This window comes from Rhinopithecus roxellana, chromosome 3, assembly GCF_007565055.1.
Source record: "Rhinopithecus roxellana isolate Shanxi Qingling chromosome 3, ASM756505v1, whole genome shotgun sequence".
Lineage (NCBI taxonomy): Eukaryota > Metazoa > Chordata > Mammalia > Primates > Cercopithecidae > Rhinopithecus > Rhinopithecus roxellana.
Window position 1 is genome coordinate 14,820,780 of NC_044551.1, and position 27,713 is coordinate 14,848,492.

Below are 27,713 nucleotides of genomic sequence, written 5' to 3' on the forward strand. Positions count from 1 at the left end.
TTTCAACTCTAAAATGTCTGCTACTGTCCACAAAATACCAAAACACTCCAGAGCATCCCTTTGCCACCAAGACAGCTTTTTCTATAGAATTTCAATTCTTGTGTTTTCCAAACATGCTAGAACCACATTAAGAAAGTCTCATCTGGATTCGCTCTCCTCTCACAAAGCCTGTTGTTGTCTTTTTAATAAAAAACCACACAAAACAACATCACTCCCAAGTACAGAAGACTTTACGTTTTATTTATTCCACTGAAAATCCCAAGTTCCTTCGTGGTGACCCTCCTTCTGCCCTCACACCTCAGCAGGTCCCTGCAGGCCAGGGCCCATGCCCCGCCTGCCCATGGGTCTGGCTCCCAGGCCACTAGGGGGCCCACTGCATCCCGTCTCATGCACGAGGGATTTAACTCAATGCTATGTACATTCACAGTTCTGAATACCCGCCAACTCTAAGTCACCACAAAGAGAAAAGAGAATCAGGAGGAACAAACATCCATTCAAAGTCTGTTTATCAGAGATTTTTTTCTGAAAATGCACAGTGGCATTTCATTCAAAAAAACCCTTCATCTGCAGACGTGCAGAAGGGAGACGGCCTGGATCCCTCCCTCAGAATATCTTAGTTTATTTACCTCCTTCATTGGCCATTTGCAGGCTCTTCTCCTTGAAAAATGAATCTTTATGCATTCTCCAATTATAAAATCAATGACTGTTAGCTACCAAAGTCTGCACTAGAATTTCTTCTGTGTCCAACACACCGAGAGCCCTGAAATTGACTTCGGTTTACTCCGTCCCTGTCTGTCCTGCTGGCAGTGTCCATGCTAGAAACAAGTCGAGGTGATTGATTGAAACAGAGCTGAAGGTTGTTTGTTTTTAAATGTCTGTCAGTGGAGAAACGCGTATCACGAATCTCTGAGGAAGTTAGTAAACATTTTTCCTGTACTTACTGGCCTTGGTGGTCACTTTCTATAGAGATGCCCCAAATATAAAAATCAATTCATTTCAGAAATCAAAAAAAATTTTCAAATAAACCCGGAGCCTTTGCTTTAGGAAGCCAACTAAAGTCTGTGATGATTATTGTGCTTGAAGGATGGGTTTCTAATTATGTCATAAAAAATGATGAAACAAGGTGACGTCATGGGGACTTCAGGTGACATCAAAATACCCCCTTCCCAGGGCCTGGAAGTCCCTCTGCCTTTGACTCTAAGATGGGGCAGGACCCCTGCTCTCAGTGGGATATGCCTGCGACCCTGGCGCCGGGAGGCAGTGCTGCAAAGAGGAGTGGTGTCCGCGCAGCTGTCACCAGACATCCTCGTCACCCTCCGCACCGCATGGCTCAGCGTCTCCTTCCACAAGCAAAAGACTGCGGCTCCCCTCTCTGTAGGAAGGTCAGCCACACTCAGGTGGCTGTGTCATGCCAGTCACCATGGAAACCAGGGCTGAGAGGAAGATGCAGCCGCTTCCAGCAGGGACCTGGCCTGAGAGCAAGGGAGGAGCGGCATGGTGGTGGCTGCCTTGAGCTTCCAGCTTGGGCCCTGCTCCTTTGAACAATATTCAACTTCGGATTGGAGTTTAGGCTACAGTGAAGTGGATTACGTTATGCCGAAACAAAAACACCGAACTGCCAGCGTTTATAAAAAAGAGAGGACTGGAAAAGGATTAAGAAAAGCAGAAAAAGTGTTTTGGGGCTAGGCCCTTGAGTTCACACCTCCCCAGGGGACCCAACGGAAGGAGAGGGATGACCTGCTGGAGAGAGGCCTGATGGAAATTTAAGTCAAAGCCCAAACAGCCTCAGATTCTATATTTAAAAAAAAAAAAAAAAGGCCTATAAATAAATATCCTTTGACCCTAAAAGGAAAAATGAAGTAGAAAAACAATTTTCATTTTAAAAAAATGCTGCATGTTTCCTGAAGTACCTAAATGGAAGTTTATAAAATACTCATGAGCTCCAGCACACAGGTAGAAACACTGAAAACTCAGGCGACGGCTCTGCCAGGCTGTGGAACCACAGAGGCAGACAGAGGTTTCGTGCCAGAGCGACACGCAGGCGCACGCTCCGTGTGGTAGGCGTGTGCTGAGTGTGCACGGAGGCCCGCCCGGTGCACGCTGCCACTGGAAGAGGCTGCGACAGAGACTCGAAGTCAGGACCCCGTGGGAGAACACGGGGCGGCACCGGTGCCCCCCGCCCAGCAGGGAACCTGACCCCACGGGGTTCAAGCCAGGCGAGGGATCCGCGTGCGCGCCCTCCAATTCTCGCACAGTACGCACCGGTTCTGCAACAGAGACTCTTCACAAAGGAACAAGATACAAACAGCCCCCGAAGCCCTTGGAACTCGGGCTGAAGACAGTGCCTGGACAGCAGGAGTGAGAAGCGGAGCCCAGAGGTCACTCGCAAAGAGGCTCATGGCGGTGATGGCCACGCGGGAGGGGCCGCGTCTCTCCGCAACCCTCGGTCCTAATCCAGCTTCTTGCGAACGGGCTTCCGCCCAGCGTCCGAGTTTTCCGGGCTGAAATCGGCACAGAAGCCGTTTGGGATCAGCGCAGGTGGGGTCTCTGCACAGCTTTCGAAATGTGTCTGATCCGGGTACAGGTATTCCTCTGCGAAGTCAGGGTACATTTCTGCAAACCTGTGGAAGTCAGCTGGAAAGACAAAGGCCCCTGTGGTTATGGACTGGGGAGCAGCAAATGCCTAGGATTTGGAGGCTCTTTTCCCAGGGCTCTGGTGGGTGTCCACCTCACGCCCTTCAGGGAGGGTTAGAATCGTCTGTGAAATGGATGCTTGCAGGGTGGAGACAGGAACTTGCACTTATTTTCTTTGCAGTGCACGAAGTCACCCTGACAACGAGGGCAGGCTGAGTGTCCCCCTAGCTACTCCTGCTTTTCGGAAAACCTACAGAAAGCTTCTGGTTTTGAATTCGATAGATATATCCTGGGGACTTAGCACTTCTGAGGCACTGTAACCAGAGGAGCTGGCTGCCTTTTCTTTTAAAACATCATCAACAGCATCATCATCATCATCATCATCATCATCATATCTAAGTTAGTGTTTTTTTCAGTTTCATACCCATGCTGAGCAGTCCAAACCCTTAAATGGATTTGTAATCTAGTACCCAGGGAGTGCCTTGGAATGCCATGGGCTGTTTTTTGTCTGTGTTTTCAAGTTGAACCAACTGAGTACATGGAAATCGGTAATACGGTCTCTTCTCATGCGTTTGCCTGGTGCTAGGAGTGGCATATTCAGCCTCCCTCATGGACAGTCTGGCTTTAAAGGTGGGATATAAAGGGGTGTTCACAGTTTAGACATTTCTGTATTACTTAACATTTTTATGGGAGTGTATTCGTGTAGTTGTGTAATTAAATACATATGTAAATATTTTTATATACATTAATAGTTATACTGTGCACACACAGTAACTAAACACACATGCATACTTTCAATACTAAAAGCACGCACATGTGTGCACGTGTGCACACACACACACAGTAACTAAACACACATAGGCGCTTTCAATACTGAAACAAGTGCACACATCTGCACTTCTGCCTCCAGACCCCACGCAGACACTGCATGCAGCGCTCTCGCGTGTCTTCTCATTTGCTCTGAGGCCACAGTTCAGCGGCATCCACCGTGAGGAACGAGGCCAGAGCCTGCAGCCCTCGGAGCCCTGGGTGGATGCAGCGTGGCTCATTCACACTGCAGGAGAGGGAGGCGCCCCGGGCTCGGGTTTGCGGATTTTGCACAGCAATTTAAAAATATCAACCGCCATTTCCCAGACACTGACAGCTCGTGCTCTGGAAACAGCCGTGTTACCAGTCACTTCATCAGACGTCCAGACAGGTGAGTTTTCTCGGGAGGAAGTCACCCTGGGCGGCACGGTGGTCTGCAGTGCCCCTCCTCGTCTCTCCTGACAGACCCCTCCCTGGCCGGCAGTGACAAAGGCCACAGCCAGTGGCCTCGAGGGCTGAGTGCGGGTATCCCCCACCTCCAGGCACCGTGGCCTGAGGCCACGGAACGCTCAGAGTGTCGGAACTGGGCTTGGAGTTTGGTTGTATAAATCACCAAAACAAATCAGATTGGAAAGCTCCCTACGAACCTTGCCAGGTCTCCAGAACCTTCCTTCTCAGGGGTTTCTGTGATACACAGGGCAGCCTGCTGAATGGAGGCATGGCAAGGACTCCACTCCCGTCCTGGGCTCCCACAGAGACTCGCCCCACCCACACTGCCCGGCCCCTGCCCAAGGGCCGCGGGCAGGACCTCACTCCTGCCGGCTCACCGAATGTGATCTTCCCCTTCTCCTCTTGGTCAATGGCTCGGAACAGGTCGGTCACGGTGAGCTCCGCCACCCCCAGGGCGGTCTTGAGGATGCAGGACAGGTCACCTTCGCCGACGCTGCCATCCTCCTGCGCTCCATACATCTGCAAGGCAAGCTGGGTGTCACCTTGCGGCCTCCTCCCCTGCCCACCAGGCCCCGCTGTCCAGGGACACCCCAGCGGCCCTGCCCCGCTGTCTCAGAACTGCTGGGCACCTGCAGGGTTGGCGGCTGGACACAGGGGACTTGAGCTTCCGTGTGGAGCCGCGCAGCAGGGCCCTGTGCCTTGGATCTGGCCCCTCCAGGTGCCTTGCGGACACACAGCAGATGCTTCTCGGGCAAGGACTCAGACGCTGCCCACCCCACCCGTGATAGCTCAGCAAAGCAACCCGCACCTGTGGCTGCCATTGGGAGGCCACAGAAGGGACCTGCCTGGGCCATGGGCGAGCGTGGCGCAAGCCTGGGCTGCAGAGTCTCCCCACGGCCCTCTGCCTGCGTTTAAGTGCAGGCTACAGCGGACGTGTTCACAAGCATCAGTAATAACATTTAAAAAGCCCCGATGGTTAGAAATCGACAGGGCAGATCAGGAGCAGAAACGAGAAGGACCTGGGAGGGCCCCAGGGGGGAGCGGAAACCAGGACTCGGGCTCTGTCCTGAGCCTCACATGTGACGCCTCCTCTCTTCCTCCTGCTCCAGCTGTGGAGGCAGAGGCTCCAGCCCTCTCTGTGCAGGGACCAGGGCCGAGGCACCTGCCGCCCACGCCCCACAGCTCCACGGCGCTCCCCTCCTGGCTTCATACGGACCCTGTCATCTGGGGATCCTCCAGACCCCTTGTTCAGGGCCTGCCCGTCCCTCTGTCTCCTCGGAAACACTTCGGCTCCCTGTGGGGTGCAGGATCCTGCCCCAGCCCTTGAGGCTCGAGCCCGGCCCACGGGCTCTGTGGCAGCACCTTCGTCTCAGACGCCGCCTTGTCCTTCCGCTCCAACCCCTGGGCTCCCTCAGACCCCTCCCTGCCCCCTCAGATGGGCCAGCTCTTCTACCTGGTTCTTGCCCCGAGTCCTCTACCTGGGGATGCACTATCCCCCGCCGCCCTCTCTGCCTGGGGCCTGTGGTTCCCGGGACTCCCGACAGGGCCGTCGCCCTGACTCCGAGCCCCTCCTCCCGTTCTTCTGCTGCAGTGCGCGGTGATCTTGTGAGCGTTCGCTCCACGCTCCGAGAAGCAGGCTGCATGTGAAGGGCATTACCCTCTCTTCAAGGAGGGGCTGCGCGTTCACCTCACCCGGCTCCTCCTCATGGTGCTCAGGGGAGAAACGCTGACGCCTCCAGCCTGCTGGCCTGGCAAGCTGTCCCAGGGATCACACCCTCTTCCCGAGGCTCTGCCTCTACCCGCGCAGCCTACTGCCGCAGGCTCTGGGGGCCCCATCCTCACCCTCCACCCTCCCTCCCCGGGCCTCATCCCACAGCATTGGTGCACGCAGCCACCCTGTCTTCTGTGGTCTACGTTTCTCTCCTGCTTTTAGATTTCCTGAATCAAACATCTGCAGACAAAATCCACGTTGGTGCTGCTGGAGCCTCAGCACAGGCCGGGTCAAACCCCCAGGGCCATGGCCTCCAGCTCCTCGACCAACCCGGCTCCCACTCAGCCCTCAGGGAGCAGTGCCTCCTGCCCCCCAGTGGTTGCAAGGCTGCTTCAGAGGGGACGACCTGACATCTGTGTCCATTTGGACACGAGAACTGCAGATGCGGACTTTCATCCTTCAGCCTGGTGTAGATGCTACAGGGGAAATGCAGAGGTAGGACGGAGGCTACTACAGACAACAGACTTCAGGTTCTCACTGTCCATTCTCTGAGCCGCTGGAATTTTTACCAGGACATCTTAAGGTTTTACACAGTAGTAATAGTGAAAAAGAACAAAAACAAGGGGCCCCAAGGCGTATGAAGCACGTCTGTGCGTTGCACATCTGGAAAGTCTTAAGCACTGGTGTGTGCCTCTGGGGTTCTAGGTGCTAGGAGTTCTGTGGCCACAGTCAGCCTGGGAGGCAGCGTCCTGCATCTGTATGTCCCAAGGGCAGCACGCTGGTACAGTTGCCATGCTCTCTCCCACGAGACTGCTCCGTGGAAGCCCTTCCTGCTACACACAGCCCCCCCTAGAATGTGCCAGGCTTCCAGGGCAGCAGAAAAGCACAGTGGCCATGACATCAGGAAATGACGCCATGGAAGGTGTAGGCTGCAGAAAGGGACACGGGGAGGCAGCCCGCAAGAAGGTGGGAGGAAGGCAGGTAAGCTGAAGAGCGCCAGGGCATCTCCTGTCAGGGCAGAGCTGCTGAGGGTGGAGGTGAGGAGGGACCCAGGCGTTGTCGCGGGGACGCAGACGCAGCCACATCAGCCCGCCTGGAAGCCTGTGAGGCGTGATCACCCATCCTGCCCCTAGGGGTCACTGTAGGGCAGCCTGGGCCTCACCCATTGCCTGGTTCACCCGACACCTCCCGGCCCACCCCAAGCAGGGACCCCGTGCACACTGTCCTCCCCCGGCAGGCATCCTCAACCCTACCACAGCCAGTTACCCTGCCCACCTGCAGGCGGGGCCTCTGCGGGGGGGACGGTCGGGCTCCAAAGCCCATTGTTTATGTTGAGAAACAAGGCAATGCCACCCCCACCGCTACTGTCATTCGATTCCAGATGATACTTGGTAGCTTTAGAGCAGGGGCTGGTGGGGCAAGCGGAACAGGGGGCAGTGGCTCATGCCTGTAATCCCAGCACTTTGAGAGGCCAAGGTGGGTGGATCACTTGAGGCCAGGAGTTTGAGACCAGCCTGGCCAACATGGTGAAACCCTGTCTCTTCTAAAATTACAAAAATTAGCCAGGTGCCGTGGCATGAGCCTGTAATCCCAGGTTCTTGGGAGGCTGAGGCACGAGGATCGCTTGAACCTAGGAGGCAGAGGTTGGTTGCAGTGAGCAAAGACTGTACCACTGCACTCCAGCCTGGACAACAGAGTGAGACTCCGTCTCAAAAAAGTTAAAAAAACCAAAAAACCAGGGCATGGTGAAAGCAGGGCCAGTGGGGGCCATGAGGCCACAGGGCCTGGCTGAGACCAGGGGCTCTAGGAGGCAGACTGCCTAGGCCTGGAGGAGGCGGGGAGGTCAGGCTTTCTTACACAGGGCCGCCAAATGTTGAGGTCATCCAGTTCATCCTGCCTGGGGTGACCCCCACAAGCCACCTTTGCATGTGGGGACATTCCCCAGTGTTGCTATGGAGAGGGTGTGCTGGCGTCAGAAGCGAGAGAAGGGAGTTCTTGGAGCAGTGAGAGACAAGCAGCTTCCTGACTCACACATCAGGCCCTCAAGAGTCTGGCTGATGTGAGTCACACCCTGTGAGAAGCCTTGGTAAAACTGTGCCTCTGTACAGGAAAAGCCGGCCCAGCTCTATCCCAGATGAAATCCGCATTGGTGCTGCTGGAGCCTCAGCATAGGCCAGGCCACACCCTCAGGGTTACTTAGCCTCCCACCCTCCAGGCCTGACCTAGACCCCACTCAGCCCCCAGGGAGCAGCGACTCCCTTCCCCCACCCCCTGCGGTGAGGCAAGTCCTAAGGGCTTCCCAGGAGTCTGCAGCTGGGCTGGGACCCCAGACTCCGCCAGTGGTGAATGACTGGGCTCTGACATGTAGCCCCTGGGGTTAGCCGAGGCGGGCAGCTCCTCAGCCATGCCTTCTTCAGCAGTCCACAGTCTGAGGGGGAGAGAGGGCGAGGCGTGTGGCCCGTGTTAGGTGCCCTGTAGTGTCTGATGGGATGTGACACCACCAGCCCCACCCAGGTGCCCCAGGACCCAGGAAGAACCTCACCCATGCCTTTCTGATGAATGTGGATTGCTAATTTCAGCAAGAAATAGATCTGGGAGTTTTTTGGGCATTTTACAAACAACAGCTAGCACAAAAAGCTTATGTAAAAATAGCAGTTGGGCAAATTATCAATTAACTGATACTATAAGGAACTAGAGAAATGAACAGTGGTGCTGACATGACTGCACTGTCCTATCCCCAGTCAAATCCATGTGAACTCTGTACTCACCTTGAAAGCCAGCTGGATGGTGTCCAGGGTCCGGGCCGGCCGGCAGACGACAGACAGGGCAACCACGCACTCTCGCAGGTCCACCTGGCCGCTGCCGCTCTGTGGGGAGAGACGCTCTCAGCCACAGCTCGGCCACCGCCTTTGGCACTGGAGAAATGCCAGGGCTTCCCACGGCTCCTGGTGTTAATTAAGGGCCAGTCCCGCTCTCACTCGGGAACGTCTGCCCACGTGAAAAGGCAATCTTGGAAGGACATTCCACCAAGTGGGTTCTCCAAGGTCACTGTGCTGCGTACACTTTTTGGGGTCATTACAATGAATTCCCAGAGTTCACAAGGCTGCCACAGGAAGCACCTCAGCAAAGCACACGCAATGCAGTGCCTGCCACCTGCCGAGACTTGCATTTGAGAAAACTCCGCAAGCACCAAGGCTGCTTCTGGGCTCTAGGAATTTAGTCTGTTTATGGCAACCCATCCATCCTGCAGAAAGAAGGTGAACCCGGAGCTGTGAGGTGGAGCTAAACACGCAGCCTGGGCCAGCTGTGGAAGCCAGTCGGCCCCACACTGACCATTCTCAGTAACTCCTCACACCCAGCGTCTCCAGGGACATGGTGATGTGAGTGAGCAGGGTGGTAAGAGGCACAGGTCAGGGCTGACAGGGTCTGCACTTCTGATGATGATGGGGACGGTCTGCATGTGGCTGCAGGGTGTGCCCAGGCCACAGGAAAGAACCTCCCAGGTCAGGGCTGGAGGAGGTAAGGAGCACCCTGGACAGGGGGAGGACTCTGTTCAGAGAGCAGAAGATGAAGGACAACCAGGAGTGGAGGGAGGACTCCCTGGTCAGAGAGCAGGAGGAGGTTCCAGGAGGACAGCAGGAGGAGAATCCAGGGGTAGAGGGAGGACTCCCAGGTTGGAGAAAACAAGAGAAGGTGGGGAGCACCCAGGATAGGGGGAAGACTCTGGCCAAGAGCAGGTGAGGAGCACTCAGGACAGGGAGAGGACTCTGGCCAGAAAGCAGGAGGTGAGGAGCACCCAGAGGCAAAGGCAGGACTCCCTTGTTGGAGAGAGCAAGAGAAGATGAGGAACACCAGGACAGGCGAAGGATTTTGGCCAGAGAGCAGGAGGTGAGGAGTACCCAGGACAGGGGGAGGACTCTGGCCAGACAGCAGGAGGTGAGGAGCACTCAGAAGCAGACAGAGGACTCTAGTCAGATAGCAGGACATGAGGAGGACCTGGGGCAGAGGGAGGACACTCTGGTCAGAGAGGAGGAGGTGAGGTGAGGAGCACGTGGGGCAGGAGGACTCCCTGATCAGAGAGCAGGAGGTGATGAGCACCCAGGATGGGGGGGACTCTCTGGCCAGACAGCAGGTGAGGAGCACCCAAGAGCAAAGGGAGGACTCTGGTCGGAGCAGGAGGAGGTGAGGTGAGGAGCACTCAGGGGGCAGAGGGAGGACTCCCTGGTCAGAGAGCCAGGGGTGAGGAGAATCCAGGAGCAGAGGGAGGACTTTGACCAGCAGTTGCCCCTCTACGCTTGTGTCAAACACAGCTCATAGGTGCTAGGGGTGAGGCACACACAGGTCCCTGAGGGTCTTCTGAGGGAACTGACAGCTTTCTCTGCGCTATGCCACACCCCTTGCAAGGCATGGGGTACCGGGACTGGGGCTTGGGTATCTGGCAGGTGGAAATGACTACGAGTCCCTGGCTCTGGGAAGGCCTCGGGCTGGGGGTCTGAAGTCCTGGGTATAAACAGAGAATATTCCTACCTCATAAGATCATGTGCATTTGAAATTGCAGAAAATAAAAAATTAACCGCACAGTGTCATAAGTTACCTCAGAATGCTGCCTGTGAAACCAGCATTCACTATTTCGCATTTCAATTTCAACACGGTGGTAAAGCCCTGGGTGCAAACGCAGCTGCAGCTGTGGCATGGACACCAGGCAGGCCTCGCATCCAAGACACCGTTTCCAGCTGCCCCGTAGCAGAGGGCCCATGGCTGGGGGCCCTCTTGGTGCGTGTGGGAGAATGCCCTGAGCCACACACTGTGATCCTTGGTTCACGCTCTGCACACTCGTGGGGCGGCCTCCTTCCCGTCCTGGGTGCTCCTCATCTTCTCTTGCTCTCTCCAACCAGGGAGTCCTTCCTTTGCCTCTGGGTGCTCCTCACCTCCTGCTCTCTGGCCAGAGTCCCCCTGCCCTGAGTGCTCCTCACCTGCTCTCTGGCCAGAGAGGCCTCCTGCCTGCCCAGGCTCCACCCAGGGCAGCACTACAGCTGCTCCATGTTGGTGCAAAGCACATATCGCACTGTCACACGGGGCATCCCACACTGTAGCGGGACAGTCAAGGCTGAAGGAGCCCTCTACATATACCTGGCGTGTCACTGGCTCCTCTAGGACCACAGCATAAGTGTCCATGCTGTGACACTGACTCCCAGAAAAGACCAGGATTGGCCGACCTGTGGCTCGCCATGGCAGCCTGTCCCACCCCTGCATACCGCCTCGCACCTTCCTAAAACCCCAAGGCTGCCCACATGTTCAGGCCCACCTGGCGTGACCGTGAATGCCTCATGAATTACAAGGACCTGGGGATGACATGTGGAGGGCAGAGGGGAGTGGGCGGCTGCACCAGGAGGAAGCCCTCCCACACCCACAGGCTGGCGGGGGGCCTCTAAGCCCATCATAGAGGACGGGCGCATTATTAGAAATTCTGACGCTGCAAAGAGCAGCTCTGGTGAGCAGGGGCCCTGCAGGGGGTCCCTTTGGAGACCCTAGGCTGGGTGTCACCATTTGATATTGTTGGACTCCGTAATCAGACTAAAAAAAAACCCCAAACCAGCCGGGCACGGTGGCTCAAGCCTGTAATCCCAGCACTTTGGGAGGCCGAGACGGGCAGATCACGAGGTCAGGAGATCGAGACCATCCTGGCTAACACGGTGAAACCCCGTCTCTACTAAAAAATACCAAAAAACTAGCCGGGCGAGGTGGCGGGCGCCTGTAGTCCCAGCTACTCGGGAGGCTGAGGCAGGAGAATGGCGTAAACCCGGGAGGCGGAGCTTGCAGTGAGCTGAGATCCGGCCACTGCACTCCAGCCTGGGCGACAGAGCCAGATTCCGTCTCAAAAAACAAACAAACAAACAAAAAAAAACCCCCAAACCACAGGCATATTCATCAGTAAAGGGTAATTTAAACGTCTAATGTGTACATGTATTTAAAAGCACAGGAGACAAATACCCTCAAAATGACGGGGTGGGTAGTGAGGGGTGGTTTCCCTTCTCTGCTTTCAAATTCATGTGAAAATATATTTATATTAGAATGAGAACAATTTATACTTCAAAAAGCAGGAGGTTTTGTGGAGACCCCGCTCCTCAGGGGACAGCCCCTACCTCATCGAACAGTGAAAACATGTCTTCCAGCAAGTCAGAAACAGGGACTTCCAGGGAAGCCGCAAACTCTGCAATGCCCATCTTCTCTCCTCCCTTCATCCTGGCACTTTCTGAGTATTTGTCCAGATCTTTTTCAAGTTTTTCCGGTTTTAGCCTAGACAAAAAGAGAGGGAAAGCTTTCTTTTTCAATAAAATTGCGCATGGTAACACTAGATTTAGTTGTAAGACGCATCAAAATATTAGAATTATTTACAGAAGCAGCAGCAAGCTAGTTTTCAAGAAAAGGCATTTTCCTAATTGGAAGGTGTGAGATGTGTTCTGTCCAAGTGTCATGCCAGGTGCCTGTGCCCCTGAGACCCATTCCCTTCCCCAGGGCAGGTCTCGCAGGACACAGGGTGGCCCTCCTGGGGCGCCATCCACACAGACAGCTGGTGCCAGGCACTAAGGGGTTTAAAGACACTATGTAGGCTGAAGTTGATGTTTGAAAAAAGCCAAGCAAAAGCCAGAATAAACATCATTAATAATTACTCCCTTAGTTCCCCGCCCTGCAACCCCAGGGAGCCCCCGCCAGGCCTTGGCAGCAGGGGTTCTAGCTAATGCTCAAGTAAGAAGAACCAGGTACTCACCCGAGGCCCCGCACGAGCCTGGCAAATTCTAAAAGGCAAGTGTCAGCGGGGAGACGGAGCTGTCCTTCCGCCAGGGCCAGCTGGCAGTCCTCGAACGTGTAGTCAGTTACGGAGACGCCCAAGGCCCTGCAAGGAGGGCAGCACCCCCGTCAGCCCAGCCCCATGGCGGCCAGTTCCCACCGCCCCACCGGAGTAGCCGCCGATGGCTCAGGGGAGAGGAGGGCTGAGGAGAGGCAGTGAGACAGGGGAATGGCCTGTTGCTGGGACAGCCACACATGTATCGATGAGCTTCACTCTCATATGGGTGCTCTGAAACAATGACAACAGTCACACGAAAGGTCACCGATCATAGACTGCCATCACACGAGAACCGTGAAAAAGTTTGAAACACTGTGAGAATTACCAACATGTGATGCGGAGACACAACGTGAGCTCATGGTATAAGAATTACTGAAATGTGACCCAGAGGTGCCAAAGTGAGCTCACGGTGCTGGAAAATGGTGCTGATAAGCTTGCTCAACACAGGGTTGCCACAAATGTGAAGCAACTGTCTGTGAAGCACAGTAACATGAAGCAGAGTGAAGCGGGGGGCGCCCTCACTCCCAGAGCTGCCCTGACCGTGCCGTGTGTGCTCAGGTGATGAGAAATTGGTACCTCTCCAGTTCTATTTGAGAGCCGCTTAAGTTCCCCTTGGCAAAAGTAGGCATCACCATTTGGGAACAGGAGAGTCTCAGGCTATCCACAGGAAAGAAGGACAAGCCTAACTGAGGGGCTGGCCATGAATCTCAGAGGAGCCCTGGCTGGGAGAACCACCCACCTCCGCCAGGTGACTCCAGGTGGGCCAGGGACCAGGAGCCCTGGCTGGGAGAACCACCCACCTCCGCCAGGTGACTCCAGGTGGGCCAGGGACCAGGAGCCCTGGCTGGGAGAACCACCCACCTCCGCCAGGTGACTCCAGGTGGGCCAGGGACCAGGAGCTCTGGCTGGGAGAACACCCACCTCCGCCAGCCACACCTGGGGCCATCCCCAGCCTCTCCTGATGGCCTGTCCTGGGTGGCACCTCTCTCCAGGCCAGCACTGCACATGTGTCATTCATCTCAGAACCCTGAATGACACAGAGCTCAGCCTCATCCCAGAGGAAAAGCAAGGTCAGGGAAGGATGTGTGCGCTCTGCCACCCTGGGGTGCCGCTGTCCTCGCAGCAGGCAGGGGAGGAGAACGTGCTTCCAGCACTGCCTCCTAGGACCCGCTACAGGATTGGAAAACCAGCCGGGAGGAGGCACCGCCAGGGTCCCTCTGCTCGTGACCAACTCCACTCCCTGAGTGGTGCTGCACGGGGCACCCGCCCAGGCCCAGGAGTCCGAGGCTGCTTCTCCCTCCCATGTTCCTTGGTGGGGGTTTTGCTGATGGTGGTAGACCCCCCAATGGCCCTGATGGGATGAACACAGCTCCTGGTAATTCAGAGTGGGGTTTTAAGAGAATTCCGAATTACTACAATGGAAATGATGGCACTCTCGTAACCTAAAAAAAGGTGCAGGTTCCTCAGAGTCCGTTTGAAATGGAGGGCTCTAAAATAATCAGTGAGGCCCACAGGTGATCTCTCCTTGAGTTCTGTAAAATGTGTTCTCTTCCTCCCAAGTCCCCAAAAGTAGCAGGTATTGGCAGCAATCCGGGTCACAGGTGCTGGGCTTGGAGGTGGGAATGCATTCCCCTGGTTGGCACCTACTCAGCTTTTTGTATTGTTCAGAGCGGCCTGTGGTGCGGTTGTGTGGAGCTTTGGGGGACAGAGACTGCCAGATCCATTTTTACCCTCGGGTACACGCTCTGGGAGGGAGAGGATGGGAATGTGAGGGAAAGGGCCGCCCAGCTGAATCTGCAGGGTGTCAGCGGAGTGTGAACAAAGTGACCGGAAGGTCAGAGCCAGGCACACTCTGCTGGCCCGGCCATGGCTGTGTTCCCCTCTGGGCTCTCTGGAGAGGCAAGTTCCCAGCCATGCCCCGATCTGCTGCAGCAGGAGCCTGGGGGTGGGGCCGGCGGACTCAGGTGGATGTGGCTCCCAGGTGGCTCCTGCAGCTCAGGTCTGGCAGCCGCCTGGTAGAGGGGAGGCTCCAGCTCCACTGGACAGAGCTTTGCAGGAGGAAGCACTAGGGAGGCGTCCAGGTGGGGGTAAATCCAGGTGGGAGGACTTGGTTGCAAGGACAAGTTTTGGGGGAATGGGACCCTGAGGGATGGAAGGTGCTGAGGGAGGCAGAAGGGGAGGGCGTGTGAGAGAGGGAGGGGGGAGGGCATTGTGAGGGGGGGAGGGCTGTGAGAGAGGGAGGGGGGAGGGCGTGTGAGCTGACGGCACTGAGAGAGGGAGAGGGGAGGGCATGTGAGCCGACAGCACTGCTGGCCATGCAAGCAGGGGACCTGGGACCATGGGAAGCGAGGACATTCCCTCTTCCTAACTGTATGCATGAGAATTGTGTAAGTAGCACAAGTCACCTTACAAGACTAAATGTGCAACCACCACTCTGCCCTGCCAGATAGAGTAAGGGCACTGGTAAGTATCACACAGGCAGATGAGCAAAGGCAGGCGTGGAGGCCACCGCACAGATGTGAAGTTGGCCCAGGCCAGTGCCCCGTCGGATCATTTAGGGCACAGGGAACATAGGGCCCGGGGTGACCAACAGCTGCAGGAAGGTCTGGAAAAATCAGTCGTGCATCTTCCAAACATCAAAGATGGTGAAATGCCATCAGAGGGAAACAAGGGATGTGCAGCACAAGGCCAAGCACACTTTACCAACATGCATGGAGCTGGTTCCTGTGCTTCAGCAAGAATGCCTTTTCCTAACACTGTGGGCTATTTTAAATACCCAGAGAGCAGCACTCCAGGAGACGCCCCTGACTCAGCAGTGGGGCAAGGAACTGCTCACTTACTCAGCCATGACTCGCCGCACGTTGCTGGCATAGAGCGCAGGGTTCCTCTTCTCCTCCTCAGAAGGGCTGTACACAGGAAGGAACTGAACACACAGAGAAGCTGCGTTAGTATCACAAGATGCTGACCTCAGCAACACCACCATAACGACAACTGGGAGGCTGACAAAATTAAAATCTGTCACAGCAATGCCCATTAGAACCGTCTTCAAAGTTGTCATGTGCACACGCATGCACACACACACCCGAAGATGCATGAACTCCACACGTTTGCACCTGAACACTCACCTCCGTCAATGCTCCTAGGAGCACCTGCTGCCTACGTCAGAACATCCGACTTCCTGATCTACACTCACCCCGTCAGTGCTCCTAGGAGCACCTGCTGCCTACGGCAGAACATCCGACTCCCTGATCTACACTCACCTCCGTCAATGCTCCTAGGAGCACCTGCTGCCTACATCAGAACATCCGACTTCCTGATCTACACTCACCCCCGTCAGTGCTCCTAGGAGCACCTGCTGCCTACGTCAGAACATCCGGCTCCCTGATGTACACTCACCCCGTCAGTGCTCCTAGGAGCACCTGCTGCCTACGGCAGAACATCCGACTCCCTGATGTACACTCACCCCCGTCAGTGCTCCTAGGAGCACCTGCTGCCTACGGCAGAACATCCGGCTCCCTGATGTACACTCACCCCGTCAGTGCTCCTAGGAGCAACTGCTGCCTACGTCAGAACATCCAGCTCCCTGATCTCACAGAGGGCTTATGCCCACTTCTCACGGAATCCGTTTTGTAATGGGGATAATGCAGCACGTTATTCCGACATTTGGAACAGATTATTGGCACCTTGTACATTTTGAAATTAAAAGAAATTGTCCAATGAACTTGTCCTTGCCTGAGTGACACTTGCACAGCATTTTAAATGAATATGACCCACAGTGCACACGGTGCAGGAAAGGGCAGAAGACCACCCTGGATGGCCTTTTCTCTCATATGGAATATTTCAGAATACAGGAACATCCTGAAACCCCAGTTCTCCTGTTATTGCTAAAACTTCCGTAAACTGCCATGGTTCCTCGCATCAGCATTTGCACCTTGTATGAACAACGTAAGGACAGAGCAGTTTTGCAAAGCCATTCACTTTCTTTTCAACGCTTAAAATTAGAAACAGGCCTGTAACACAGCCGTTCAACACCAGGGAGCCCTCAGGAGCTCAAGCTCAGTCCCTGTGTTCTGTGCTCGAGGCCTGGCCTGCACCCTCCCAGCCACTGCCCATCCAGCCACGTAATCCTGCTGGGTGGGGGGACTGCCGCCCTCAGGCCTGGGCGGAGGCGCTTCAGCCCAGTCCTCTGTAATGAAGAGTGGCTTATCCTCTGTGGAACTGAACAGCTGGGCTGAAAGCCGGGCTCATCGGTTATTTCGTAATGCTCTGCAATATTTAAGGCAGCAAATTTTTTTATTAAATATTTAAGTTGCATGTGACTCATCTTTTATTTCCAGTTGCAAGAAGTGCATATTAATTCCCCTTTTAAACAAAAAAAGTACTACTCCTCATCGACTTAGATAAAATTGTGCAGGCTACACAGAGGTGACTATTTAGCCCAAGGTCTTGACTCTGGAGACCTGGATCAGGCTGAGGAGGGGGATTCTTTGACTGTGTATTAAACAGAGCAAAGTACTATGACAAGCTCAGCAGTATTAAATATGTCAAGTAAAACTAAAAGCCAAGTGAATAATTCTTTGCACGTGGGCCAGCTTTACATGCCCTTAAGCTACAATACTCATAATAACGAATGGTAGGTTTAAAAACTCCTACGCAGCTGGGTGTGGTAGCTCATGCCTGGGATCCCAGCACTTTAGGAGGCCGAGGCAGGAGGACTGCTTGAGCCCGGGAGTTTGAGACCAGCCTGGGCAACAAAGCAAGACCTGTCTCTACAAAAATTAGCTAGGCATGGTGGCATGTGCCTGTGGTCCAATTACACGGGAGGCTGAGGTACGGTGATCGCCTGGGCCCAGGAGGTCGAGGCTGCAGTGAGCCCAACGCTACACTCCAGCCTGGGCAACAGAGCAAGACGCTGTCTTAGAAAAACAAAGAACAAAAACCCAAATCGTATCCAAGTGGTTCAGACTCATAGGAGAGACATAAAGTCATTGATGTAAAGTAACCAGAGGCTCCTCTGCAGAGCCCTGAGAAATGGAAAGATGGGGAAGCAAGACAGGTGCTACGTAACATTGTACAAGGCTTATCTGGGCATCCTGGTGTAACCTTGTGTCTGCATCAGCCACTGTGAAGAGCACTGTGTAACTCCATATCCATACAAACCTCGATTTCCACTTGGTTGTGAAACTGACACAGCGTGAGCCACAGGATTTCCAGCCTTAAAAACAGATTGTGCAATGTTGAGCAGATTTACAACACAGGTTAAGAAGTAAATTACTTCCAATTCTGGAGCGAAACCTCCAGACACGCCCTCCAGAGGGCACTACCGGGCAGTCAACGCTCCCGCGGAGGGGGTGCTGTGCCCACCCAGCCCGAGCCCCAGTGTGACATGCAGCTGTGGGTGGGAATGCTGCTTTTCTGATTCAACACCTGCTTATGTCTTTGGTTCGTCTAGCAAGACACCATCTCCTGCTTGTTCTCCAGCTCAGGAGACCTCGTACAGCCCACACCTGTCCCTCCTCCCTCCACACCTGTCCCTCCTCGCCGTCCCCAGGCAGCACAGGCCCTAAGTCATGCCACCCCTCCAGCCTGGATCCAGGGTTCCCAACCTCAGAACCAGGATTGCCATGCCTTTGCTGCAGGAGTTGATATAGGAGACATTCGGAGCTGCTCCCAGGGCCACACGCCCCCAACAGACAGCCCACCGCCCCAACCCTGTTTCTGCCCTCTCATGCCAAGCCCAGCCCTAGGCCCCAGGGACCCCAGAGCCCCCATGCCCCCCCAGAGTCCTTTCCCAGCTCTGCTCCCAGCTGGGAGCCTCCACTCGCCAGCCTGGGAAGCACGGACCCCAACACCTTCACCTGAACGCACCAGCGGACCCACGTCCTCCCAAGCGCCTGGGACAGAGCTGCTCTCTCTTGGACTTCCCCACTCCCTCTGCCCTCCCTCCCAGCGTCAGCTCAGACATCAGCACCCAGGAGGCCCTGACGAGCCTGTGGCCCCGGGCTTCTCCTGTGGGGCTCATTCCCGTTTCCGTGGGGTTGTTCATCGTTGCATAACTGACCTTCAGTGTCTGTGCCGGGGGACAGGGACACTGACTTACAATAGGGGCTGGCCTCCCAGCACTACTCAGTCCTTGCACCTGTGCAGACGGGGTCCCTCCAGACACCCCTAAATCTCCACTTTCCTTACCAGGGGCTGCCAGGTGGACGATGGCAACTACTGAGTTGGCAAGCTCAAGAGCAGAACGCCAAGACTCACCGTCCCCTTCCTGCTGGTGCTGAGGACGCGCAACTTAAGACCCCAGAATCCAGGAGTGTCAGGACGGGGCCACGTCTGTGCGTTTCGTTTTCACAATGGGCTGAACCTAACGGCTATCCCACAGTTGCTTTCACAACTGCAAAAGTAACTAGCGTGCACAGCAGACCCCAAACAGCCCCTACGTGTTCACGGAACAACAGGACAAAGAGGGTGACACGGCGTTCGACTTACGCTCCAGGTCCTTGCCACGTCCACGTGATGGTGTCCTGTGGAGGAAGAGGCAGGGTCAGTCAGCACAGGGCCTGAACCCAGGGCCTGCACCCAGCACCTGCGTGTGCCAGCCTCTCCCTGCACCTCCTACCCCACAGAGGCGCTGCAGCCAGGGGGAAGGGAGGAGGGTGCTACAGCTACAGCTTCCCAGAGCCCCTGAGGATCCAGGACTCAGACCAGCTCCCAACCTGAGGTCCCCAGAGCCTCTAAGGACCCAGAGAACTCTGGGTCTCTCTTGCACTTCCCCGCTCCCTCTACCCTCCCTCCTGACGTCAGCTCAGACATCAGCACCCTGGAGGCCCTGATGAGCCTGTGGACCCAGAGACCTCCTTACAGGTCCCCAGAGTTCTCCCAAGATCCCCAGAGTCCCTGAGGACTCAGAGCCCCCTCTTACAGGTTCCCAGAGCCCCTAGGATCTGGGAAAAGGGTCCTCCCTCCCTGCTCGCTCTCCTCTTTCCTCACAGGCCTGGGGACACCGATTCCAGTGTGCGCCCAGGACCCCAGCCCTCCCCCGCTCCCCACTCTATCTGAGTGCTCTGGGTATTCCCCCAGCCACTGTGCATGTGCAGGGCCCCCCCACCCCGGGTGCTCTGGAAGTCCCATCTTTAGCCTCAGTGCCGCCGGGCAGGGACCACACAGCAGGGGCCCTGATGGCAGAGGCCCGGGCACTGTCACCCTGGGGTGGACCTTCCGCTCCCCTGACGGCTAAGCTGGGTGCTTCTCGGTGCGTCCAGTAACAGTGTGTTGCTTTAAACACGCTGATGAAACGATCTTAAAAAGTGGGAGGCCGGGCGCGGTGGCTCACGCCTGTAATCCCAGCACTTTGGGAGGCCGAGACGGGTGGATCACGAGGTCAGGAGATCGAGACCATCCTGGCTAACACAGTGAAACCCCGTCTCTACTAAAAAATACAAAAAACTAGCCGGGCGAGGTGGCGGGCGTCTGTAGTCCCAGCTACTCGGGAGGCTGAGGCAGGAGAATGGCGTAAACCCGGGAGGCGGAGCTTGCAGTGAGCTGAGATCTGGCCACTGCACTCCAGGCTGGGCGACACAGCGAGACTCCGTCTCAAAAAAAAAAAAAAAAAAAAAGTGGGAAAATCCAGATTTCTGTACAGATAGGAGTCTGTTGTCCTTGGGTTGATTTTTTTGCCCATCGGAGTTGCACTGGGACATGGTTCCTGCAGCAGAGGCAGGAAGGGGCCCGTGGCCAGGAGCCTGGCTGACAAACACACACCTCAGTGAGAAGGACGAGGCCTTTCAGTCGTGTGACTACCGGCCCCGACTCCATTTTATTACCTGACCATCAGCCCTCCGGGCAGAGTGAAACCCACAGGCATCGGATGGGCCAGGCCCTGAGGCGGATGGGCCAGAACCCTGGCACCCAGAGGTCACCTGTATTTCTGCCCCACTGTGTCCTGACCCGCGAGGTCTTTCTTTCAGTGCTTTCCTTTGCCATCACAAAGAGGAACTGCGATAGACGGGAAGCTCCCTGTGATGGACAGGCCCTCCTCGGCGCTCTCCCAGGTGGGTGCTCTACCAGGAACCTGCAGTGAGCCCAGCACCAGTGGGCTGTGGGGACCTTGAGTCCGCCTGGGCCGTCTTTATGCTCCAGGAGCCCATGAAGGGGCAACGATGTGCTGGAGTGATTGCAGTGGAAGGGGAAACACAGCTGGCACCAAATGAATGCCCCGAGCTCAGCAGCAGGCCTGTGAGGCGAGGCCACCTAAATGGGGGGGCCAATGGAACCGGAAGTATTCTGAGCATCCAAGAGCACCCAAAGGAAGGTGCAGCAGCCACCTTACAGGTGTGGAGATTGAGGCGGGACGTGGGCAGGGGCGGGGCCAGGGGGTGGGGCTGAGGCCAGGGGCGGGGATGGAGTAGGGCCTGGGTCAGGGATAGGGTGGGGCCGGGGCATAGCCAGGGCAGGCTGGGGTGGGGTGGACCAGGGCAAAGCCAGAGCAGGCTGAGCCTCCTCCAGAGGCAGCAAGTCCCCATGAGGAACTGCTCTGAGGCCTCATCCAGGCTTTCTCCCCAAAGGTGGGGTCCACCACCTTCACCCCAGGAGCTCTGGACCCCAAACGCCTTCTTAATTTTGTTCTCTTAAACCAAACAAAACCTGGGCACTAAATGATAAAACTACAGAAATGACACAGTTACCTCCTTTCTCTCCAGCTGCCTCCGCCTTCCAGAACTTAAATGTTCTTAATTTTTAAACTTCCTGGCATGAACTGGGTACTGAAAGCTGCCGGGGGCCCTGGCCGGTGACGTGGGGTTGGGGGGTTCCCTCTCCAAAATGTCAGGTTTGGCCACACAGAGGAAAGGGCAGCTGCTTCAGGACCTATGGAAGCAGGGCTCTGGGATACTGGGGACCACTGTGGAATCATGGGGTTGATCAGGGACACTTGTGTAGAAAAGGCCGCACTCGGGAACATGGAGCACCGAGCCCAGGGCCCAACTCTGTCCTGCCTTCTCCAGCGCTGAGGCCAGATGGACTCAGCACAGCCGAGCGTGGGCCGTGGCGCAGATAAAGGGTGTGGAGAGATGGAGACACAGGTGCACAGAGGAGAGATGGAGACACAGGTTGACAGAGGAGAGATGGAGACGCAGGTACACGGAGGAGAGATGGAGACGCAGGTGCACGGAGGAGAGATGGAGACGCAGGTGCACAGAAGCAGAGATGGAGACGCAGGTACACAGAGGAGAGATGGAGACACAGGTGCACAGAGGAGAGATGGAGACACAGGTGCACAGAAGCAGCTCGCAGTTCCCATTCCCAGAGAATTCCCCAGAAGCTGACCCCAGGAAAACACAACTCACCAGTTTATTTGGATATCGTAAAACCACAGGCTGGACGGGTGCTCCCGGGATGAATGCACCTGCCGAGAAAGGAACAGTGGTGTGACCCATGGAAGCCCACGCAGGACACCATCTGCTGCGTTTCTCATGCTGCTCTTGGGATGAAAACGAGCTTTTCTGTCTAGGCCTTCCTGGTCAGCAAGGGCACTCCATGCCCGGACTATCTCAACATCTGTCCTGACCATAAACACCCAGCGCCACAGCACAGATGGGCGGGAACCTCGGCCAGGGGCGCTCCCCGGCCAAGGGACATTTTCTGTTATAACATCTCACACCAGCTGGAAGGCATCGGTGGGAAGTGAGGGTCCTCATCACCGGCCATGCCCATGCACCTGATGGGGTCAGGGTCTGCCCCCACCAAGCACATACATCTGCCTCGGGGCCCCACCCACCACCCTCACCTGCCCCTGGGGCTCAGCTCGAAGGACAGGCGGACTTGGTCACAGCTGCAGCAGGACCTGCCTGGGACCTGCCTCTGTCTCTGAGCGGCTGCCACCTGATGGGCTCCCAAGGAATCAGGAGGAGCCCCAGCGAGGCCCAGCTAGAGCCCCGGGCCACGGAGACTCAGGAACCTCCCAGTTCCCACTGGAACTGTGGCTGCAACCAGCTGCCGCTCTGCCTTCTCTCTGGCTGAAGCTGTGCCCTTGCGGGCTGGAGCAAGGCACCATGGACTCTGTGGGTTCTGTTTCTATTTTAAATTCTATTTAAATGTCTATCGAAAGATTTTGTTTTTAACCGGAAAACTCAGGCATTAGAAGTACTCAAGTTTTAGAACAAGACAGGCGGTCTGAGAAGGACTCCCCTGCCTGACAACCTGAGGCCACGCGGGTCAATCCCCAGGCAGCATGTTCCTCCCAGGCTGCCAGCGAGCGCCACTGTGGTCAGGAATCTGGGGTTGGTCCTGGCTGCCGGATTCTGCACGATTCTGGGAGAATGGAGCCCATGTTTGCCCCTGGAGCTGCCAGGAGCGTCTGTCCCTAGGGCCATTTCTCCTTTCACGGTGGCCTGAGGCCAGAAGCCCGTGTCAGGGCTGAAACTTCGAGTTGACAGACCAACCCACTCGGCTTTCGTCTCATGCAGGACATCCGCCTGCACCCTTGGTGTCCAGCCGGCACCCCAAGTCCCTGGCCTGTGTGCCGTAGCTCCCCCGTGTCCAGTGCTGGGTTGCCCCTTTCCTGCTGTGGGCTCAGCAGCATCTGGGGATGAGCTCACGCAGTTCACCCTGCACTTCTGTGTACCCAGGTGGACGGGTGGCTGTGTCGGGGAGGCAGAGGATGGCAGGGCTGGCACAGACCCAGGCTCAAGCCCCAGCTCCAACGCCCGGCAGCCGAGCCCCAGCCCCTCAGACATGCAGTGTGGAGAAAACAGTCCTCACTGCCCAGGACCGAGCCCAGGAGCACACATGGAGTGCCGAGAGCTGCTGCGGGTGATGATGGCTTTGCTGCTGCAGCTCAGCTGATCATCTCAACCACGTGTCAAGGGGACATCACTGAAGAAACTCAGTAAGAATCAAAGAACACCTCAACACACTGGGGACCTCCTGGGAAAGTCCCCAAGAGCGCAGAAACCCACCATGAGCCTGAAAGGTCAGTGACTTTACAGAAATCCCAGTGGGAAAGTCTGCAGGAGTCTCTGGCCTCCCTAGTCTCCCAGGGGCCCCTGAGGGTCAGCAGCACCCAGACCCCACCAGCACCATGCACCCAGGGCAGGCTGCACAAGGGTCAGGCTGGAGAAACCAAGATGAGGGAGTCGGAGCCCAGGGCTCCTGAAGGCAGGAACAAAGCTGAGGGGAGAAGGCGCAGGCTTCTAAACTGCGCAGAAACCTCCATATTCACACATACCTTGTGCTGGGCATGGGTCTAACTTCACTGGTTGCAACAATGAGGCTGGAAGATGGCTCAGCAGAGACCCCTGAGGCCCCCAGAAGGCCATCACCCCTTACTCATAATGCCCATCCCCCACAGCCCACCCCACAGGAAGAAACAGTCCACCATGGCCCAGGGAGAGCCATGTCCACATTTGGGCACAGCCCGTGCAGGGAGGCCACCGCGGCCCAGGGAGAACCGCAGCCATGTCTGCTCACAGCCTGTGCAGGGAGGCCACTGTGGCCCAGGGAGAGCTGCGTCCACTCCCGGCAGCCACATTCAGCAGGCCCAGCCTCTGCATCCTCAGGCAGTCGGTGCCATCGCTGGACCCACACAGTATCCTAGGGCCTTCTCACTGTCTTCGTTCTGCTCTGAGAGCTCGAAGCTGGCAGGCGGGTGGGGTGTGGGCATGTGGAGGGCGTGGGCCCAGGACCTTCCAGGAGGGGTCTCCAGGCACCCAGTCAGCCGATCCTGCTCTAGTGTCCCCTGACAAAGAGGGTGAGTGTGGACACTGGAGAGGAAGGCCCCACATGGGCCTGTTTCAGGTGCAACTTGATCCCTGCAGAGCCTGAGGGTCTCAGCCCTGCTGGAACCCACTACATCCAGCAGACCCCACGGGGCTCTGCTGAGCTCTGTCACTCCCATCTCAGAGGCGGCCAAGGCCAGGGACTCCCTGGCACCCCTGGCCTGAGTCTGCAATGGGGCACTCAGGTGGACAGTGCAGCACAGACAGGAGACACTCAGGAGAAAGAAGGCCCCTGGGCCCAGGAGGAGCCTGAGGCTGGAGGCTGGGCCCGATGCAGGAAGGTCTCCGGGAATGAAGGCGGGGAACTGGCAGTGGTGCCCAAACAGGGGTGACCCCAGCAACATAACCCCAACATCAGGCGATCTGATGGAAGGTGGAGGGAGGGGTCTGAGTGGGTGGGCCACCATGGAGCTGGGGCAGCTTGAGCCCAAGACACCAGGGAGGTTGTGGGTGCCTCTGGTGTCAGGCTCAAGGCGGGAGACTCCCACAGCTCTGGAGGGCTCCCCCACGAGGCGTCAGGATCACCCACCATACACCAATTTCACCTCCAAACAGGAGGCTCCAAACCTCACTAAAAAGTACCCAGCTAAGACGCATGAGGGCCTCAGAGATTCCGAACATGTGACTCGAGGCAGCCGGAACCCTGTGCCTGAGGGTGACATGCGGAACTCACAGCTGGACCCACTGGAAACGGAGACGGGGATGGGATCAAGCTGCCGTGTTGTCTCGCCAGACGCTGTGGAACCCACCTCGGGCACAGTGAGCGCCTGCCGGGCACCGCCATGACTCCCCTCAGTTTTGTGATATGTGTTGAGAGGTGCTCACACGCCCTCCTCACGTCTACACGAAGGCTGCCAGCTCCAAAGCGCAAGGCGATGGCCCTCCCCAGGGGCCTCCCCGCAGGCACGAGGCTCCACTCCCAAGGAACGGCTGCCCGTGAAGACAGGGCCCGGCACTCACCCCAGCCCCACACCTGCCGAGGAACAAAACCTGACATACTTGCCAGCTGTCTTCTGCCTGGAGCCTTGGAAACACAGCCCACTTTCAGCCTTCCTCAAGGTTGCCCACAGGCCATGCCCAGGCATGGGCCCAGTGTGGTGGGGGCATGTGGATTCTTGGTCACTGGGTGCTGCTTCCACCCCCTGCATCTCTGGTTCTGATCAGAACCACACGTGGTGAAGAAAATGGAACGGGAAGACCCAGTACCTTCCATGGAGCTGCACTTTGAAGGCGCTGCTAGCAACAAAACCTGCCATCTGCCTGCTGCACCAAGGAGGGCGGAGGGTGAAAGCACGCGCATCTGAGCAGGAGGAGGATGGCCACAGGCCCGGAAACCATGGCGGCACACGTAGGCAAGCGACTGCACACTTCCTCGACCCAGCTCCCACAAAAGCCCAGACACGCAGGTTGTGCGGCCCCAGAGGCACGGCGGCCGGTGCCAGTCCGAGCGAGGCACTGGCTTTTCCACGTGGCTCTGACCCAACCCCGGAGAACAGGTCTGCATGCCCCAGTGTGGACACAGTTGATGAGAGCCATGACTTTCTAAAGTAGCCCAAAGGAGACGACAGGATCCAGGTGGACCCTCTGACATGCCCAAGGGTATGCAGAATTCCAAACAGACTCAGCGCAGAAAGAACAGTGGACTCTGCTGCCTGCTCACGGCCACACTTCCCACGTCGGGGTGCAGACCCCAACACTAGACCCGGGTGACCACCGCGGGAGAGACCCAATGCCTGCTCACGGCCACACTTCCCATGTCACGGGTGCAGACACAACACTAGACCCGGGTGACCACTGCGGGAGAGACCCAAGTTCACATGCACTTGAGTCCCCCCTCCCCAGGGAGAAAGAACACTGTCTAACTGGGGACCTGGGGACCTGAGGACCTGGGCATCTGAGGATGGCTCGCAGGGATCTGCACCTGGGATTCCCAGGCGGGTGTTGGGGGTGAGCTGCAGGCCAAGAAGGGCACCCTGAACCATTCAAAGGCACGGAGGCCCCTTGTGGACCCAGGACTCCCCTAGCCTGGATCTCAAAACAGAGGCAAACCTCTATCTCCACCTCACTGGAAACGACCTGAAACCATAACTTCTCCATCTTCCTGTAAACACGATAATCCTTGACTCAAATTCTCAAATTTATTTTGTGACTTTTCTTAGGAATACCTCTAAGAACTCCAGCATACAGGATAAAAGCAGAAACTGTTCTTATGTGCACAGCACATTCTTCAGAAGCATTACTTTGAAGAACAATAAACAATTAAGAAAACTACATACCAGGTTTGAAGGTAATTAGGCAGGTCCTGTTCGTACAAGTTCCTTCTGGAAAAATCATTATCTGGAAGTGGGAAGAAGAAAAAGATCAGCATTAAACTGTACATAATTATAATTCAGAGCTTACAGATGCCAATCTTCACAATATATTTTCTTTGCTACTGACATAATTTAGACACTGGACTCAGATTCAGTATCTAAATTATTAAAATGCATTCTGGAAGCACACACTGACTTGCACTCTGCTGGTTTTCTGAAACTGTGGCAGCAGTGTCAATACACAAACAGCATCTGTCTTCTTCAACTACAGCTCCTGGAAAGCCAGGTCATCGCGGTGCCCACCTCTCAGACACTGTGAGAACCAGGTGCAACTAAATATAACCCATGGTTGGCACAACATAAACACCTCCTGGGGGCAGCACTCATTCTCATCAGGAAGAAGGCGGAGAGGAGAGCAAAGACCCACAAATGGCAGTGCCTGGCTGATGGAGCCGAAGGAGGGCTGGGACCCCAGCAATGGGCTGGATGAGCAGGGGAGCTGAGCCCCAGTCAGGCAGCACCCTCCACACTAGGGTTTCGGTTCCTCCGATTCACACTGGCCTACAGAAGCAGAAACTGCACTCAAACTCCCAGCCCTGCAGGCTGCTTTCAGTTCTGGGCCCCGCGAGGAAGACAGACCTCAGGCGGGCCAGCATAGGCTCACCCAGACGTCAGGTGGGCCGGCGTGGGCTCACCCTGGCAAGCCCAGGGCCAGGCAGGCCAACTGGGTGGGGGAGGAGGCTGCCTGTGCTTGCGGGGGCAGAACTGGGGCACCCTGGAAGTCACAGCCCTCTAAGGGGCTAGCTCCAGCCAGACCCTGCAAAGCTTCCTGAGCAATCAGATCCCAGACAGTTCTGTGAAATGTCCAGCTTCTAATGCTGGCTCAGTTGGAAGGAAAAGAGTGTCCAAGCTCATGTTGGCCGAGCTGCCCCTACAGCTGGGGTCAGGGCTTCTGAATGATGCCTGGGAACCAGCACACAGACCAGGAAGCTTACTCCAGGACTTCTGGAACCACCCAACACACAGCAGGCTGACACAACAACTCCAAAATCAGACTGCAACAGGACGGTGGATGAGCAATGCTCTGAGTCAGAACTTAGTTCAAAAAAGGTGATTCAGGAAGCTGAGATGCGTCTGAGAATTGTTTTTCCTTCCTTTAACTTTAAATTTTGGGTGAA

At 56.2% G+C, this 27,713-nt stretch overlaps 1 protein-coding gene across 4 annotated transcripts in view; it reads right to left on the minus strand.

The window, feature by feature from the left end:
- Positions 1-212: 212 nt before the first annotated feature.
- LPCAT1 (lysophosphatidylcholine acyltransferase 1) overlaps positions 213-27,713 on the minus strand; it is a 62,225-nt gene continuing 34,724 nt past the window's right edge. For all 4 annotated transcript variants that reach the window (XM_030927125.1, XM_030927128.1, XM_030927129.1 and 1 more), the window contains 10 exons: positions 26,500-26,560; positions 21,794-21,852; positions 18,939-18,973; positions 17,610-17,664; positions 15,290-15,372; positions 12,372-12,497; positions 11,746-11,899; positions 8,371-8,469; positions 4,269-4,410; positions 213-2,634 (listed from right to left, as the gene is read on the minus strand). In XM_030927125.1, the coding sequence (XP_030782985.1) occupies positions 2,450-2,634; positions 4,269-4,410; positions 8,371-8,469; positions 11,746-11,899; positions 12,372-12,497; positions 15,290-15,372; positions 17,610-17,664; positions 18,939-18,973; positions 21,794-21,852; positions 26,500-26,560 (999 nt within the window). In that variant the 3' untranslated portion in view covers positions 213-2,449. The remainder of the gene's footprint in view (positions 2,635-4,268; positions 4,411-8,370; positions 8,470-11,745; positions 11,900-12,371; positions 12,498-15,289; positions 15,373-17,609; positions 17,665-18,938; positions 18,974-21,793; positions 21,853-26,499; positions 26,561-27,713) is intronic.